This window comes from Lontra canadensis, unplaced genomic scaffold (genome assembly GCF_010015895.1).
Source record: "Lontra canadensis isolate GAN:19392208 unplaced genomic scaffold, GSC_riverotter_1.0 scaffold209, whole genome shotgun sequence".
Taxonomy (NCBI): domain Eukaryota; kingdom Metazoa; phylum Chordata; class Mammalia; order Carnivora; family Mustelidae; genus Lontra; species Lontra canadensis.
Genome location: NW_022631203.1, coordinates 342,713 through 358,489, shown reverse-complemented (window position 1 = coordinate 358,489; position 15,777 = coordinate 342,713). Strand labels below are relative to the sequence as shown.

General features: G+C 35.8%; 2 protein-coding genes across 2 annotated transcripts in view; one reads left to right on the top strand and one right to left on the bottom strand.

Annotated features, from left to right (window-relative positions):
- Window positions 1–15,777, top strand: part of LOC116861910 (MICOS complex subunit MIC27-like) — a 552,532-nt gene that overhangs the window by 308,708 nt on the left and 228,047 nt on the right. The window lies entirely within an intron of this gene.
- POF1B (POF1B actin binding protein) overlaps window positions 1–15,777 on the bottom strand; it is a 100,814-nt gene that overhangs the window by 20,936 nt on the left and 64,101 nt on the right. The window contains exons 8-9 of the mRNA XM_032848800.1: window positions 8,673–8,700; window positions 6,060–6,134 (exon numbers count right to left, since the gene is read on the bottom strand). Of these exons, the coding sequence (XP_032704691.1) occupies window positions 6,060–6,134; window positions 8,673–8,700 (103 nt within the window). The remainder of the gene's footprint in view (window positions 1–6,059; window positions 6,135–8,672; window positions 8,701–15,777) is intronic.

The window sequence follows — 15,777 nt, the reverse complement described above, 5'->3', positions numbered from 1 at the left end:
AAACTCGTTTATTTAAAAAATGGTTTAAAAAACAGTCAACTTCATTTCTGGAAAGATGGAGTAGAAAAAATGTCCCCTATTCCTTCTAAGTATAACTGAAAGCCCTGGGCATTATTATGTATAAAACAAACATGAAAAGACTCAGAAAGGTGGAAAGAAGAGGGAAGTCTGGTTAGGAACATTGTGACCCCCCAAAATGACACAGAAGTGAGTTCCTGGGTTTTCTTTTTGCTTCATGTATCACAGACTAGTGTTGGAGAAGTCAGTAACCCAGAAACACCACTGGATGCAGACAACAAAATTCTTTAGAAAAGCCTGCTCTCTCTAGCCAAAGGACCATGAAAATAGCAGCCTAGCAAGGCAGAAGACTTTTAGATAATAATCACTCTATTCCAACCAAACAACACAGAAAATAACCTTCAAATTTATACTTCCACCCAAACCATCAAAGGCCAAGAAGGGAACCTGGACTTTCTCCCTCACCAGGCTCTGAAAAGGTCCACCAACATCATTTACCAGGTTGTTGTTCAGGTTGGTGTTAGAGAAGGTAGAGTGGAGAGATAGGACTTTCATCCCCACCAGGAAGAAAAAATGAGACCCCAAGCACTGTGGCTCAGTTGAGAGTATGAAAGGAACCTAGGCTTTGACCTTATCTAGTAGTAATTATACACTGCTCTGTCTCCCTGCTGGGGTGATATCTGAGTTTTCTCAATGAAGAGTCAAGACTTTCATCACTGTGTAACAGAAATGAGGCCACTCACCTTGCAGTGTCAGTGAAGGCCAACTCAGGAACAGTAAAAAGACAACCCTCTACATCCAAACCAAGATGAAATCAGTGGGGTCCTCATAGAGAACCACAATTTCTTTTTTTTTTAAATTTCTTTTCAGTGTAACAGTATTCATTGCTTTTGCACCACACCCAGTGCTCCATGCAATCCGTGCCCTCTCTAATACCCACCACCTGGTTCCCCCAACCTCCCACCCCCGCCCCTTCAAAACCCTCAGATTGTTTTTCAGAGTCCATAGTCTCTCATGGTTCACCTCCCCTTCCAATTTCCCCCAACTCCCTTCTCCTCTCCATCCCCCCTTGTCCTCCATACTATTTGTTATGCTCCACAAATAAGTGAAACCATAGGATAATTGACTCTCTCTGCTTGACTTATTTCACTCAGCATAATCTCTTCCAGTCCCGTCCATGTTGCTACAAAAGTTGGGTATTCATCCTTTCTGATGGAGGCATAATACTCCATAGTGTATATGGACCACATCTTCCTTATCCATTCGTCCGTTGAAGGGCATCTTGGTTCTTTCCACAGTTTGGCGACCGTGACCATTGCTGCTATAAACATTGGGGTACAGATAGCCCTTCTTTTCACTCCATCTGTATCTTTGGGGTAAATACCCAGTAGTGCAATGGCAGGATTATAGGGAAGCTCTATTTTTAATTTCTTGAGGAATCTCCACACTGTTCTCCAAAGTGGCTGCACCAACTTGCATTCCCACCAACAGTGTAAGAGGGTTCCCCTTTCTCCACATCCTCTCCAACACAGGTTGTTTCCTGTATTGCTAATTTTGGCCATTCTAAGTGGTGTAAGGTGGTATCTCAATGTGGTTTTTAATTTGAATCTCCCTGATGGCTAGTGATGATGAACATTTTTTCATGTGTTTGATAGCCATTTGTATGTGTTCATTGGAGAAGTGTCTGTTCATATCTTCTGCCCATTTTTTAAATATGATTGTCTGTTTTGTGTGTGTTGAGTTTGAGGAGTTCTTTATAGATCCTGGATATCAACCTTTTGTCTGTATTGTCATTTGCAAATACCTTATCCCATTCCGTGGGTTGCCTCTTTGTTTTGTTGACTATTTCCTTTGCTGTGCAGAAGCTTTTGATCTTGATGAAGTCCCAAAAGAGAAGCACAATTTTTACCCTTGCCCAGAAGGAACAAGGAGCTCCTTCCCTGACTGGTGTCAACAGAGGCTGAGAGGGGAACCTGGACTTACACCCCAGCTGGCAGTAACAGGCAGTGCCCCCATGTGCTCTTTTTTTTCCAGTATCAAATCCGATCTATGAAAACAGAAGATTTGAATAAGATTCAGAGTCATAGGGGCGCCTGGGTGGCTCAGTGGGTTAAACCTCTGCCTTTGGCTTAGGTCATGATCCCAGAGTCCTGAGATTGAGTCCCGCATCAGGCTCTCTGCTCGGCAGGGAGCCTGCTTCTTCCTCTCTCTCTTTCAGCCTGCCTCTCTGCCTACTTGTCATCTCTGTCTGTCAAATAAATAAATAAAATCTAAAAAAAAAATTCAGAGTCATAACATAATACTCAAAATGTCCAGGTTTCAATTAAAAAAAATCACTAGTCATTCTAAGAAGCAGGAATATCTTACCTTGATAAGAAAAACAATTAATAGATCACAAATCAAGATAACAGAACTGTTAGAATAGTCTGACAAGGATTTTAAAGCAGCCATCATAAACATACTTCAATAAAAATTTAAAAACAGACCTAACAATAGAAAGTCTCAGTAATGAAACAGAAACTCTCAGAGAAGAAATAGATGTAAAGCATAACTAAATAGAAATTCTAGAATTGTAAAGCTTAATAACTATACAAAACAAAACAAAAACAAAAACCTCAATGGATGGACTAAAAAGCAAAATGGAAAGAAGAGAATGAAGAATCAGTAAACTTGAGGACAGAACAATAAGAAAGGACTTTATCAGAACATCAGAGAGAAAACAGATTGCAAAATAATTGAACGATCCTCTGAGACCTGTAAGAATATAAGACATATCTAACATACATTTCATAAAAGTCCTAGAAGGAAAGAAGAAAGAGTCTGGAACTGAAGAAGTATTTGAAGAAATAATGGGTGTAAACTTCTCCAAATTAGCAAAAAATACAAGTACAGATTCAAGAAGTTGATGAAATCCCAAACAGGATAAACCCAAAGAAATCCATGCCCAGACAAATCAGTCAAACTTCTTAAAACTAAAGATAATTTTTAAATTCCAAAAGCAGCAAGATAAATCTTAACTATTGGTAATAACAATTCAAATGACAGTATATGTTTCATCAGAAATCTTAATGGCCAGAGGGACATAGGACACCATTTTTAGGTGCCGAAAAAAAGGAATTGTCAACTACAAATTCTGTGTCTAATGAAAATACCCTTTATAAATGAAGGGGAAATCACATTACCAGATGAAGAAAACTGAAAAAAAAAAAAAAGTCACTAACAGACTTATCCTAAAAATATGGGTGAAGGAAGTTCTCTGAAGAGAAAAAGATGACAAAGGAAGGAATTTGGAGCATCAAGAAGAAATAGAATCATAAGTAATAATATGAGAAAACAGAGTAGGTTTTCCTTCTCTTTCATTTTCTAAATTATATTTGATTATTTAAAACAAAAAACTAACAGTGGCTCTTAATGCACAAAAAGGAAATATTTAAGAAAATTATGTTATAGATGTGGAGACTAAAGAGTGATAAAGGAAGCAAAATTTTCTACAGTTCACTGAAACTTACAAAATGTTGAACACCAATACACTGGGATAAATTGTGGGTATATAATGTAATTCTTAGAGCAACCACTAAAAAGGCTATACTAAGAGATACACTCAAAAGTACCAGAGAGAAATAAAAATGGAATACTAAAAACATTTTTGACTAATACACAGGAAAGCAAGACAAAAAAAAAAAACCATGAAAAAAAAAACCAGAACAAACAGAATACAAAAAATAAAAATAGCAGGGCTAGCCCCGATGTATCAATAATTACAACTTGGTCTAAATACACCAATTAAAAACAGAGATTTACAGGGTGAGAAAAAAATTTGATCCAACTACAAGTGTTCTATCTAACTTCAAATATAGTGAAAGTTTAAAAATATATGATGAAAGTAAATTTGGGGAAAAAAGATACCAGGCAAACATTAATAAAAGAAAGTAAAAGTGCTATATTGATATTAGATAAAAATGACTTTAGAGCAAAGAAAATTACCAAGAACAAAAAGGGACCATATACATAATGATAAAAGGGTCAATCCACCAAGAGAACATGGCACTCTAAACATTTATACACCAAACAATAGAACTGCAAAATGTATAGAACTGCAAAAACTGATAGAACTGAAAGGAAAAAAAGACAAATTCACAGTTATAACTAAAGATTGGTATATGCCTCTTTCAGCAGCTCATTAAGAACTATTTGGCAGAAAATGAGCAAGAATATAAAAGAACTCAGCAACCCCATTGATGAAAGTGTCTAATCCTTTCATGTGCTCATGGAACATACTCCAAGATAGACCATGTCCTTGACCATAAAACAAAACTTAACTATTACAAAAAAATTGATCTCTTACAAAGTATGTTCTCACCATAGTGGAATTAAACTAGAAATCAGCACTAGAAAGACAACAGGAAAATATTTAAGCACTCTGAAACTAAATAATATACTTCTAAATGATCCACAGGTCAAAGCAGAAGTCTAAAGGAAGTTAAATAGTACATAGAACTGAAAGAAAATGAAAGCCATATCATAATTTGTGGGACACAGCTATATCCATGCCAAGAGGATATTTATAGCACTAAATGTTTACATTAGAAAACAGAAAATGTCTTGAATCAATAATCTAACCTTCTATATCAAGAAACCAAAGAAAACAACATATCAAAAACAACACAGGAAGGAAATAATACAGACAAGAGCAAAAATCAGTAGAAGTGTAAACAGGAAAATAATAGAGAAAATCAATAAAACGGAAGTCTCTTTCTTTGAAAAAAAAAATGTTAAAATTGAAAACCTCCAGCAAACTTGACAAAGAAAAAGGAAGACACAAATGACTAGTATCAAGAATTAAATAGGGGATAGTAATACAAAACCTGCAGACATCAAAAAGATAATAAGGGAATACTATGAACAACTATACAGTATAAATTTGACAATATAGATGAAATAGACTACTTTCTTGAAAAATACAAGTTACCACAACTCATCCAGTATGAAACAGATCATTTGAATAAACCTATAACTATTAAGGAGTTGAATTTGGAATTTTTTTTAAACTCCCCCAAAAATCTCCAGGCCCAGATATTTTTACTAAAGGATTTTACCAAATGTTTAAAGAAGAATTAATACCAAGTCTATATACATTCTCTTCTAGAAAATATAAAAGAAGAAACACTTCCCAATTCATTTTATGAAGCTAGTATTCTGATACCAAAACCAAAGAGAATACAAGAAAAGTATAGACCAATGTTTCTCATGAACTTAGATGTAAAAATCCTCTGAAGGAGTTTTTCAAAGAAATAGGCCTTTCAATTTTCTATTGAAAATTCCCACCACCAAAGATAATATCAAGGATGTCTCCAAGATTCAGATTCTGTGAAGAATATGTGTTTCCTACACCACTGTCTTTTTATAATATATTCTGCGTTCTACTAAAAATATTTTATTTAAATTTCACAAAAGTGACATCAGGTCCAATATTGGACCTTTTTGGATGACCAACAAAGGTTTAAGACCAATAATTTAGAAATTGGCCTCACTCAAACAGAGCTAGGTTGTCTTTACAATCCTTTCTTACAAAAAGATGTACTCTTTAGCCATATTCCCTTAGCATCTATCTTCTTCTGTTTCTTCCTTCATTGTAAGGGAATTTACCGCTCCAGTAATCTCTATCATTCAGCACATCAGAAAAAGCAAGGCATTGGCCTCTCCCATCTCTTACCACAAGGGGTGGCAGTGTGGGGGTAGAATGGAAAATGGAGAAGATGAGGGCAAAACTATAAATTAGAGTCAAGTTGTGCTATAGCAGTGAAGAGAGAATAAAGCCATTCCACAGCAGGGAACAGTATTTCTGGAATGCTTACCTGAATGGTTTTCAATATAAGTGAAAGTCTGAACAAACCATAATGCAACAATTTTTTAATCAAAGTATAATCAACTTTTGTGAAACAGTATTTTTATTGAGAACTTTCTTTTCTTATTTAAGGGAAGCATCCTTGGCTAGTGGTTTGTCATTGTTGATCTCACACTCACTCTTGACCCCACCTTACCTGCAAAATATAACGAATTTGTTGTTTTGTAAACTCTGACAATCCTTTAGGAATCAAGGATTCAATGTCTTCTGACTGTAAGAAAAGAGAAGGTTATACATTTAACAGATAAACATTAGTATCACTATCTTAGGGTGAGTAGTTTATAGACTTCTGTGCAGCAGAGCATATTTTTAGGAACATCAAAAGATTATTTCACTTTCTGGCAATAGTTGCTACCAACTTCATTTTTAGCCTTATTAGTCCTTACTTTTAAAAACTGATTATACTATATACACTATGGAAAGAACCTTGATTTCCAGGCATTTTAGGGAAAAGTTTTGTGCAACCAACCAGATGTTACATTTCTACATTTTTTAAAAAGCAATTTAAAAAACAATAGGATGGTTCTCAAATCCCATTAAACACTTTATTTCAGTGTATCTTTCAACAACTGGAAGGTTTTTTGGGTGGTAAATATGATAATTTAAAGGCTGTTGTTTTAAAATAATGTAAATTTGGAGAAATAAAATTGAGGGCTTATTGATAACTTACACTGGGCTATGATAACTTCTGAAAAATTAAGATGTTGCTACAACATTGAGAAGATTTAAGTAATTTGGGGGGGTTGAAGAAACACAAATGTATTATCTCATAATTCTAGAGATTAGAAGTCAGTGGGCTAAAATTAACATGTCAGCAGGACTGCATTTTTTTGGTGGGCTCTAGGGGAGAATGTGTTTCATTGCATTTTTGTTTCTACAGGCTACCTAAATTTCTTGGCTGGGTGGCCTTATCACTCCAACCTCAGCTTCTCTTTTCATATCTAACTCTGACCCCCTGCCTCCCTCTTTTAAGGATTAGTAATTACATTGGAACCAACCACATAATCCAGGATAATCTCCTTACTTTAAGATCCTTAAATTAGTCACATTTGCAAAGTCTCTTTGCCATGTTAAGGTAACATATTCAAAGGTTTCAAGGATTAGGATGTGGACATCTTTTGGGGGGGCATTATACTTATCTTCCAATAAGATGTTATTGCCCTCATTCTGAAGCTCATATCTATACGGTTCCCTTTGTGAGGTATAGATCCAAGAGAGGGAGATTCTAGTAAAGGCAGGATCTCCCCCTCCACTTCCTCCTTGGATGACTGACCGAGAATCCACATCCTCAGGCCATATCTTGCCCTCTTCCACAGGGGGGTGACCTTTCTCTATGGCTATTGCAAGACAAGTTCATTACAATATCATCCAGTACCTCTGACTTCAGTATCTCTCCTCCAAACCATAGAAGGATGATGTCCTTACAAAAACACAGATTGCTGGCCACCTGGGTGGCTTAGTTAAGTGTCTTACACTTGATTTGGGCACAAGCCATGATTTCAGGGTCCTGGAATCAAGCCCCACCCTGGTCTCAGTGCTGAGTGCAGAGCCTGCTTAAGATTCTCTTTTTCCCTCTCCTTCTGCCCCTACCCCCACTCACACACATGCTCTCTCAAATTAATTAACACACACAGAGAGCCACATACTAAAGCTAAGATATCACAGTCAGACACTTATCTCCACAAATCCCATGCCTAGCCCACCAAACATTATTGTCTCTCTTTTTTTCATTCGAGTGCAATTAACACGCTTTTATGTTAGTTTCAGGTATACAATATTCAACAGCTGTACACATTTCTCAGTGTTTATAAAATTAAGTGTACTCTTAAGCCCCTTTATCTATTTTATATGTCACCCCACCAACCTGCCCTTTGGTTACAAGTTTCAACTACTTTTAATTGAGAAGCTAAATTGAAGTAGTGTTTCTTAATGACAATCTAGGGCTTTCTGAATTATTGTAATGAATACAGTCTATAACTACATTGGAAATAAAGGGAAAAAATAACACAAAGGAGGCCACTGTGCTTTTTTATTACATTGAAATCAGTTTTCTTTATTTGATTACTTATTCCATTAAGAGTAATTATTAACAAAAAGGACATATATAATAGAATTAATACTTGAAAAAATGTACTTTAAGTTGTTCTCTATTTGGTATGAGTCATATAAAGTTTCAAAATATACTAAAACTAAATTTGCTATTGATTTAGTTAATGTAGATTTAAATTTCCTAAATCAGAGAGTATTTGGTCAATGAAATTTTAAATGTTTTGATAATCAAAGACAAATTAAATCATAAATAACAGCTGATAAAACATTTTGCATGAATAATTATTACTTTTATTATTATCATTTTAAAGATTTTGTCTATTTATTTATTTTAAAGAGAGAGAAAGACAGTGGTGGGGAGGGGAAGAGGGAGACGGAGAACCTTAAGCAGATGCCACACCGAGCACAGAGTCCAATGTGGCTATCGATTCCATATCCTTAAGATCATGACCTGGGCTGAAACCATGAGTTCAAAGCTCAACCAACAGCCACCCAGGCAACCCAATGATTATTACTTTTTATAGCTATTACAAATATATAAATAGTTATATCATTTTAAAGATAAAATAATCATCATGTTTTTCACTAATCCATGTTTCCAGTCTAATAAATGTACCAAACTAAAAAATATCATCAGTGAAAATATCATAATCTGCTTTGTTATCAACTATATTTGATTTTCAACTATTTTTGCACTTACTTCATCTGTAGACTCAAAGTCCTCTTTGCTGTAAGAGTGAAAAAAAGATAAACAATCTTAAGAAAGTGTGTATAATGATCATATATAAATGCTAATGTTCAAATTATTTTATCTTACTTTTTAATATATCATAATAGCAACATTTCAATTTATAATTCAAATAATAACTTTTAATTGAAATAAATTAGAACTTGACGAAACTAAAGATAATTTTCCTGGAACTAGGTAATCTATTAAAAATAAACAATATCAAAACAACAAACCAAAAGAATATAGAGAATCAGTTACTGCCATCCATTAGCACTTATCCATTTGTGGATAGATGTACAAGTCCTTGACACTGGCAATAATGCTACCTGAGTGAATGAATAACAGTAATAGTTGTTCTCTATTTCCACCTCCCATTTCTCCTATATTGCTCACTTTCAGGGCTGAATCCAGCTTCTCTCCATAGAGCCTCCAAGTTATTCATACCCTTTTCATCAAAATCAAAACTTGCAAGACAAGGCTAACTCATTCAGTCTACACTACAGTATATATATGGCAGTGAAGAAACTTAAAAAGTATCTGAATAGGGACAGAGCCTTAGGCAACATGACTAAAATTCTAGTGGGATAATAGAACTTCCAGGATCAAAATGAATGTTTGGGCACCAGGGTTGGAAGATCTTTTGTGAAGTCATGTTAAGTAGCCAAATGCTGCAAAAGAACTGTTAGTGATTATGCCAGTCTTGCACTTGCTCCTTTAGGGAATAATGAAAATGGAAAAGCATACAGTTCTATTGTCCGGGGCAAGAGACAGGCCTTTATTTCTGCCTACTTGCTCCATCTGTGCTTAATTGAAGTCCTGGGCACAAAATATATGGTCAACACCTCAAACAAGAACAGTACACGTATTCTGACAACAAGGCAGAATATTTTAAAGATGGTCTTCTATACCTTAAAGAGGTATAGAAGTGCCATATGTTCAGTATAAGAGATAAGTATCTTAGAGATTTTTTAGGACATTATCTCATACCTTTACCTTCTAAGTAAGTGTTTATGAGTAATATATTGCTTACAGAGATAAGAGGGTCATTCACTGTACAGAACATCTTGCATATGTTAAAAAAAAAAAGACTAATGTTGAGGAAGATAATGGCAGATTCAATTTCCGGAAGCATGACTACATATTTGCTGTTGTTTGGCAACAACAAATATGTAGCATTCCTGTGTTGCCCAAAACAGAAATTGTGGGGAGGTCCTAGAAATATAAATAAATAAAGTATCATATACTTTTTGAATGCTTTACTAAAGTAATGGCATGCATATATTGGGAGTTACAACAAGTTAAAAATATGAATCAATGCAGTTTTAGTCATCTTCCATTACTACTAACTGGAATTATCACAGTATTAATGGAACTTTATGTTAAAAACTCCACTTCCCAAGCCAAGCTAGTACACATGTCCCTAGTCATTTCTTTCTACAAATAAGAAACCTGGTGGTAGGTATTAAGGAGAGCATGTATTGCATGGAGCACTGGGTGTTATATGTAAACAATGAATCTTGGAACACTACATCAAAAATTAATGATAAACTACATGGTGACTAACATAAAACAATAAAAATTTAAAAAATAAAATAAATATTTTTATTAAAGTAAAGTAAAACAAAACAAAGAAATAAAGCAATGAAAAATCAACAGTACTTAATACTGCAATGTTTTAAGGTAACCAGAATGGTTTTGTGAGACAACCTTCCTTAATTCTGACCCTGTACCCACTCATTGCTAAATCATAACATGGAAAAAGAAGAAAAATGGGGAAAAAAGAAGAGGAAAAGAGAGAGAGTGAAAACAAAGACAGCAGAGCAAGGAAGTGGAGAGGCCAATGTGGATTACATCTCCATTCTCACCAGGGGGTGTTGACTAGAATTACATTGAGTAGGGGAAAAAAAAAAACAACAACAGTGGCAGGAGAGGAGGAGAACATGGCAGCAGAGTAGGAGGACCCATGAACAAAACTATATTACTATCACATCATCCTAAACACCCTAGAAATCAACTTGAGGACTGACAGAACAGATTTCACAACTAAAGGGAGACAAGAGGTCACATCGAAAAGGTAGAAAGTGTGGAGATGTGGTTTAAGGGAGAAACAGATTCTGAGTGATGTGGAGGGGGTGAGCCATGGTCACAGAGAGGGGTGAGAGAGAGAGAGAAAAAAGAGTGAGATAGAGGGGAGTACACAGGGAAACCCACATGGAGAATATTTTCCCAAAGCTGTTGGACTGAAAAATGAGAAGGGCTGAATTTAGTCAGACCTTACAACCAGCAGGGTTTAAAGCCTGGTTTTAAAGGACAGAAGGTTTGGCTGATCTAGAGCCCTGAGATTACTGCTCTGCTCCTGGAAAGAAGAGAGACAGACAGCCTACAGAGCAGATGGTATGGCAACAAAGATCTAAAGTATGCCTGGGGCACACAGTAGGGAGATTATACACTCCTCTCAGAGCAAGTCTCTGAGAGGCAGCTTTCACATAGAGGCCTCTCTGTGATGAAAGGAGCAGGCTGACACCATTTCTTACTCCCACCCCAGCATAGACAGAGAACCACATATATAGAGGGAGAGTAAGCCTCTCAGCAAGAATACTGGTTGCCTAACTTGCTTATACCAAACCCATCTGCCTGTGTTTTGGTGGAACTGCCCTTCTAAGTCAAGCATACCTCAGTACCAGCATTGTGGGCCCCACCTCCAGAAGACCAGCCTAAACCCCTGCTCACACCACATCTCTTAACAAGATATAAGCAGGGCCTTAGTCCTGCTTTGAGTTGGTTCAGGTCTCATTTTATAAGCAGACCAGATAACACTGAGTAAAAACTCACCACATTCAGGCCAGGTACTAAACACTGCCCAGAGCAGTCAATGAGAGCTTATGCATGTGACTGGCCTGAAGGATACCATAGCCAAAATATCACAGCAGAGTGCACACAGCATATACCAGAGACACTCTCTGAAGTGCTAGGTCCTGGGCACAAGAAAACCTCTTCTTCATAAGGCCAATAATTTCAGGAACAGGAGACATAACTGGCTTTTCTAACATAAAGAAGGCAGACAGTTAGATGAAATGCAAGACAGAGATACTTATCCCAAATGAAAGAACAAGATAAGGCCACAGCCATAGATCTAAGTGAAACAGATATAAGTAACATGCCTGATAGAGACTTTAAAGAAACAATCATAAGAGTACTCACTGGGCTTCAGAAAAGAATGCAGGACATCAGTGAGATCCTTACTGCAGAGATAAAAGAGTTAAAGAAGACTCAGTCAGAGATGGATAATGGAATAAATGAATTGGAAACAAGCCTGATGCAATTAACAGCAGTATGGAAGAGGCAGAGGAATGAATGTGTGACCCACATGACAAAATAATAGAAAATAATGAAGATGAACAGAAGAGAAAAAGAAGAATTAGTGGAATATGAAAATAGACTTAGGGAATTCAATGACTCCATCAAATGAAATAACATTCATATTATAGGAGTTATAGAAGAAAAAGAGAGAGAAAAGGGGCAGAAAATTTATTTGAAGAAATAATAGCTGAAAATTTCCTTAATCTGCAGAAAGAAACAGACATCCAGATTCAGGAGGGACAGAGAATTCCTATCAAATCATCAAAAGCAGGCCAACACCAAAACATAGTGTAGTTAAATTTGCAAAATACAGTGAAAAAGAAAAAAATCTTAAAAGCAGCAAGACAGAAGTCCTTAATATAGAAGGGAAGACCCATAAGTCAAGCTGCAGATTTCTCAACAGAAACTCGGCAAGCCAGAAGAGAGTGGCATGGTATATTCAAAGTGCTGAATGGAGAAAATCTGTAGTCAAGAATGCTCTATCCAGCAAGGCTAACATGCAGAATAGGAGAGATACTTTCCCAGACAAACAAAAACTAAAGGAGGTCATGACCACTAAACCAGCTCTGCAAGAAGTATTCAAAGGGGCTCTGAGTACAAAGGGGAGACCAACAGTGACAAAGACAAGAAAGGATCAGAGAAAATCTCCAGAAACAATGACAAAAAAGTAATAAATGCATATAAACCAATAATTATTCTGAATGTAAATGGACTAAATGCTCCAAACAAAAGACTTAGGGTGTCAGAATGGATTAAAAAACAAGAGCCGGGGTGCCTGGGTGGCTCAGGGGGTTAAGCCGCTGCCTTCGGCTTGGGTCATGATCTCAGAGTCCTGGGATCGAGTCCCGCATCTGGCTCTATGCTCAGCAGGGAACCTGCTTCCCTCTCTCTCTCTCTCTCTCTGCCTGCCTCTCCATCTACTTGTGATCTCTCTCTGTCAAATAAATAAATAAAATCTTTAAAAAAAAATCCTCAATGTTTATTCTATAAAAAAAAAACAAGAGCCATCTTTATGCTGCCTATAAAGACGCATTTTAGATCTAAAGATACCTCCAGATTGAAAGCAAAGGGATGGAGAAACATTTATCATGCAAATGAGTGTCTAAAGAAAGCCCAAGGAATGATACTTATATCACTCAAACTCGACTTTATTTTTTAAAAGATTTTATTTATTTAGTTGACAGAGAGAGAGAGAAAGAGATCACAAGTAGGCAGAGAGACAGGCAGAGAAAGACGGGGAAGCAGGCTCCCTGCTGAGCAGGGAGCCCTTTGCAAGTCTCAATCCCAGGATCCTGAGATAATGACCTGAGCCGAAGGCACAGGCTTAACCCACTGAGCCACCCAGGTGCCCCTCAAGCTAGACTTTAAAACAAGGACTGTAGCAAGAGACAAAGAAGGGCTATGTAATTCTAAAGAGGGAAAATCCAACAAGAAGATACAACAATTGTAAATATTTATGCACTGAACATGGGAGCATCCAAATACATAAAACAGATAATAACAAACATAAAAGAGCTAATGGATAATAATAAAATAATAGTAGGGGACTTTAACACCTCACTTACATCAATGGACAAATAATTTAAACAAAAAATAAGGAAACAATGGTTTTGAATGACACACTGGACTAGATGGACTTAACAGGTATACTCAGAACATTTCATACTAAAACAGGAGAATACACAGTCTTTTCAAGTACACATAGGACATTCTCCAGAATAGATCACATATTAGGTCACAAAACTGGTCTCAACAAATACATAAATTTGAAATCATACCATGCACCTTTTCTGACCACAACACTATGAAAAATATATCAACCACAAGAAAAAATTTGGAAAGACAACAAATACATGGGGTTTAAGCAACATGTTACTAAACAATGAATCAGACAAACAGGAAATCAAAGAAAAAATTTAAATATACATGAACATGAAAACAAAATTGTTCAAAACCTTTGGGATGCAGCAAAAGTGATCCTAAGAGGGAAATATATAGCAATGTAAACCTACCTCAAGAACCAAGAAAAGTCCCAAATAAACAACCTAAACTTACACATAAAGAAGCTACAAAAAGAAAGGAAATAATAAATATTAGAGAAGAAATAAATGATAATGAAATAAAAAAAAAACAGAAAAGATCAATGAAACCAGGAAATGGTTCTTCAAAAAAAAATTGATAAACTTCTAGTCAGAATTATCAAAAAGAAAAGAGAATTCACCCTAATAAATAAAATTGTAAGTAAGATAGGAAGAATAGTAGCTGATACCACAATAATACAAATAATTATAAGATAATATTATGAAAAGCTATATGCCAAGAAGTTGGAAAATCTGGAAGAAATGGATAAATTCCTAGAAAGATATAAATTACCAAAACTGAAACAGGAAGGGAAAAAAAAAAACTTGAACAGACCAATAACCAGTAAAGAAATTGAATCAGAAAACAAACAAACAAACAAATTCCCAACAAACAAAAGTCCAGGGCCAGATGTCTTACAGGAAAATTCTACCAAACACTTAAGGAAGAGTTAATACCTATTCTTTTCAAAATATTACATGAAATAGAAAAGGAAAGAAAACTTGCAAATTCATTCTGTGAGGCCTGATACCACCAAAACCAGATAAAGATTCCAAGAGATAGAGAGAGTGAGAAAGAGAGAGAAATACATGACAATATCCCTGATGAACATAGGTACAAAAATTCTCAATAAAATACTAGCAAACCAAATCCAACAGTACATTAAAAAACATTCAGCACAATCAAGTGGGATTTATTCCTAGGTTGCAAGCGTGGTTCAATATTCATAAATCAATTAACATGATACACAGTCTTTTCAAGTACACATAGGACATTCTCCAGAATAGATCACATATTAGGTCACAAAACTGGTCTCAACAAGAGAAGGATAAGAATCATATAATCATTTCAATATATGCAAAGTAGGCATCTGGCAAAGTATAACATCCATTCATGAGAAAAACCCTCAACAAAGTTTAGAGGGAACATACCACCAACATAATAAAAGTCATATATGAAAACTCACAGCTAATATTCTCAATGAGGGAAAAACCAGAGGATATTCCCTAAAGTCAGGAACAACAAAGAGATGTTCATTCTCACTGATGTTATTATATAGTACTGGAAGTCCTAGCCACAGCAATCAGACAAGAAAAAGAAATAAAAGTCATCCAAATCAGCAAAGAAAAAGTCAAATTCTCACTATTTGCAGGTGGCATGATACAACATATAGAAAACCCAAAAGACCCCACCAAATCTCCTAGAACTGATACAGGAATTCAGTAAACTTGCAGGACACAAAATCATCATACAGAAATCTTGCATTTCTACACACCAGTAATGAAGCAGCCAAAAGAGAAATCAAGGAATCAATCCCAATTTCAATTGTGCCCAAACCAGTAAGATACCTAACCAAAGAAGTGAAAGACTTAGATTCTGAAAACTGCAAAACACTGATGAGAGAAATTGCAGGGAACACAACAAAATAGAAAGACTTTCCATTCTCATGGATTGGAAGAACAAATATTGTTAAAATGTCTGTGGTACCCAGAGCAATCAACACATTCAATGCAATCCCTATCAAAATACCATCAACATCTTCACAGAGCTGGAACAAACAATCCCAAAATTTGTATGGAACCAGAAAAGATCTAGAATAGACAAAGCAATCTTGAAAAAGAAGAGCAAAGCTGGA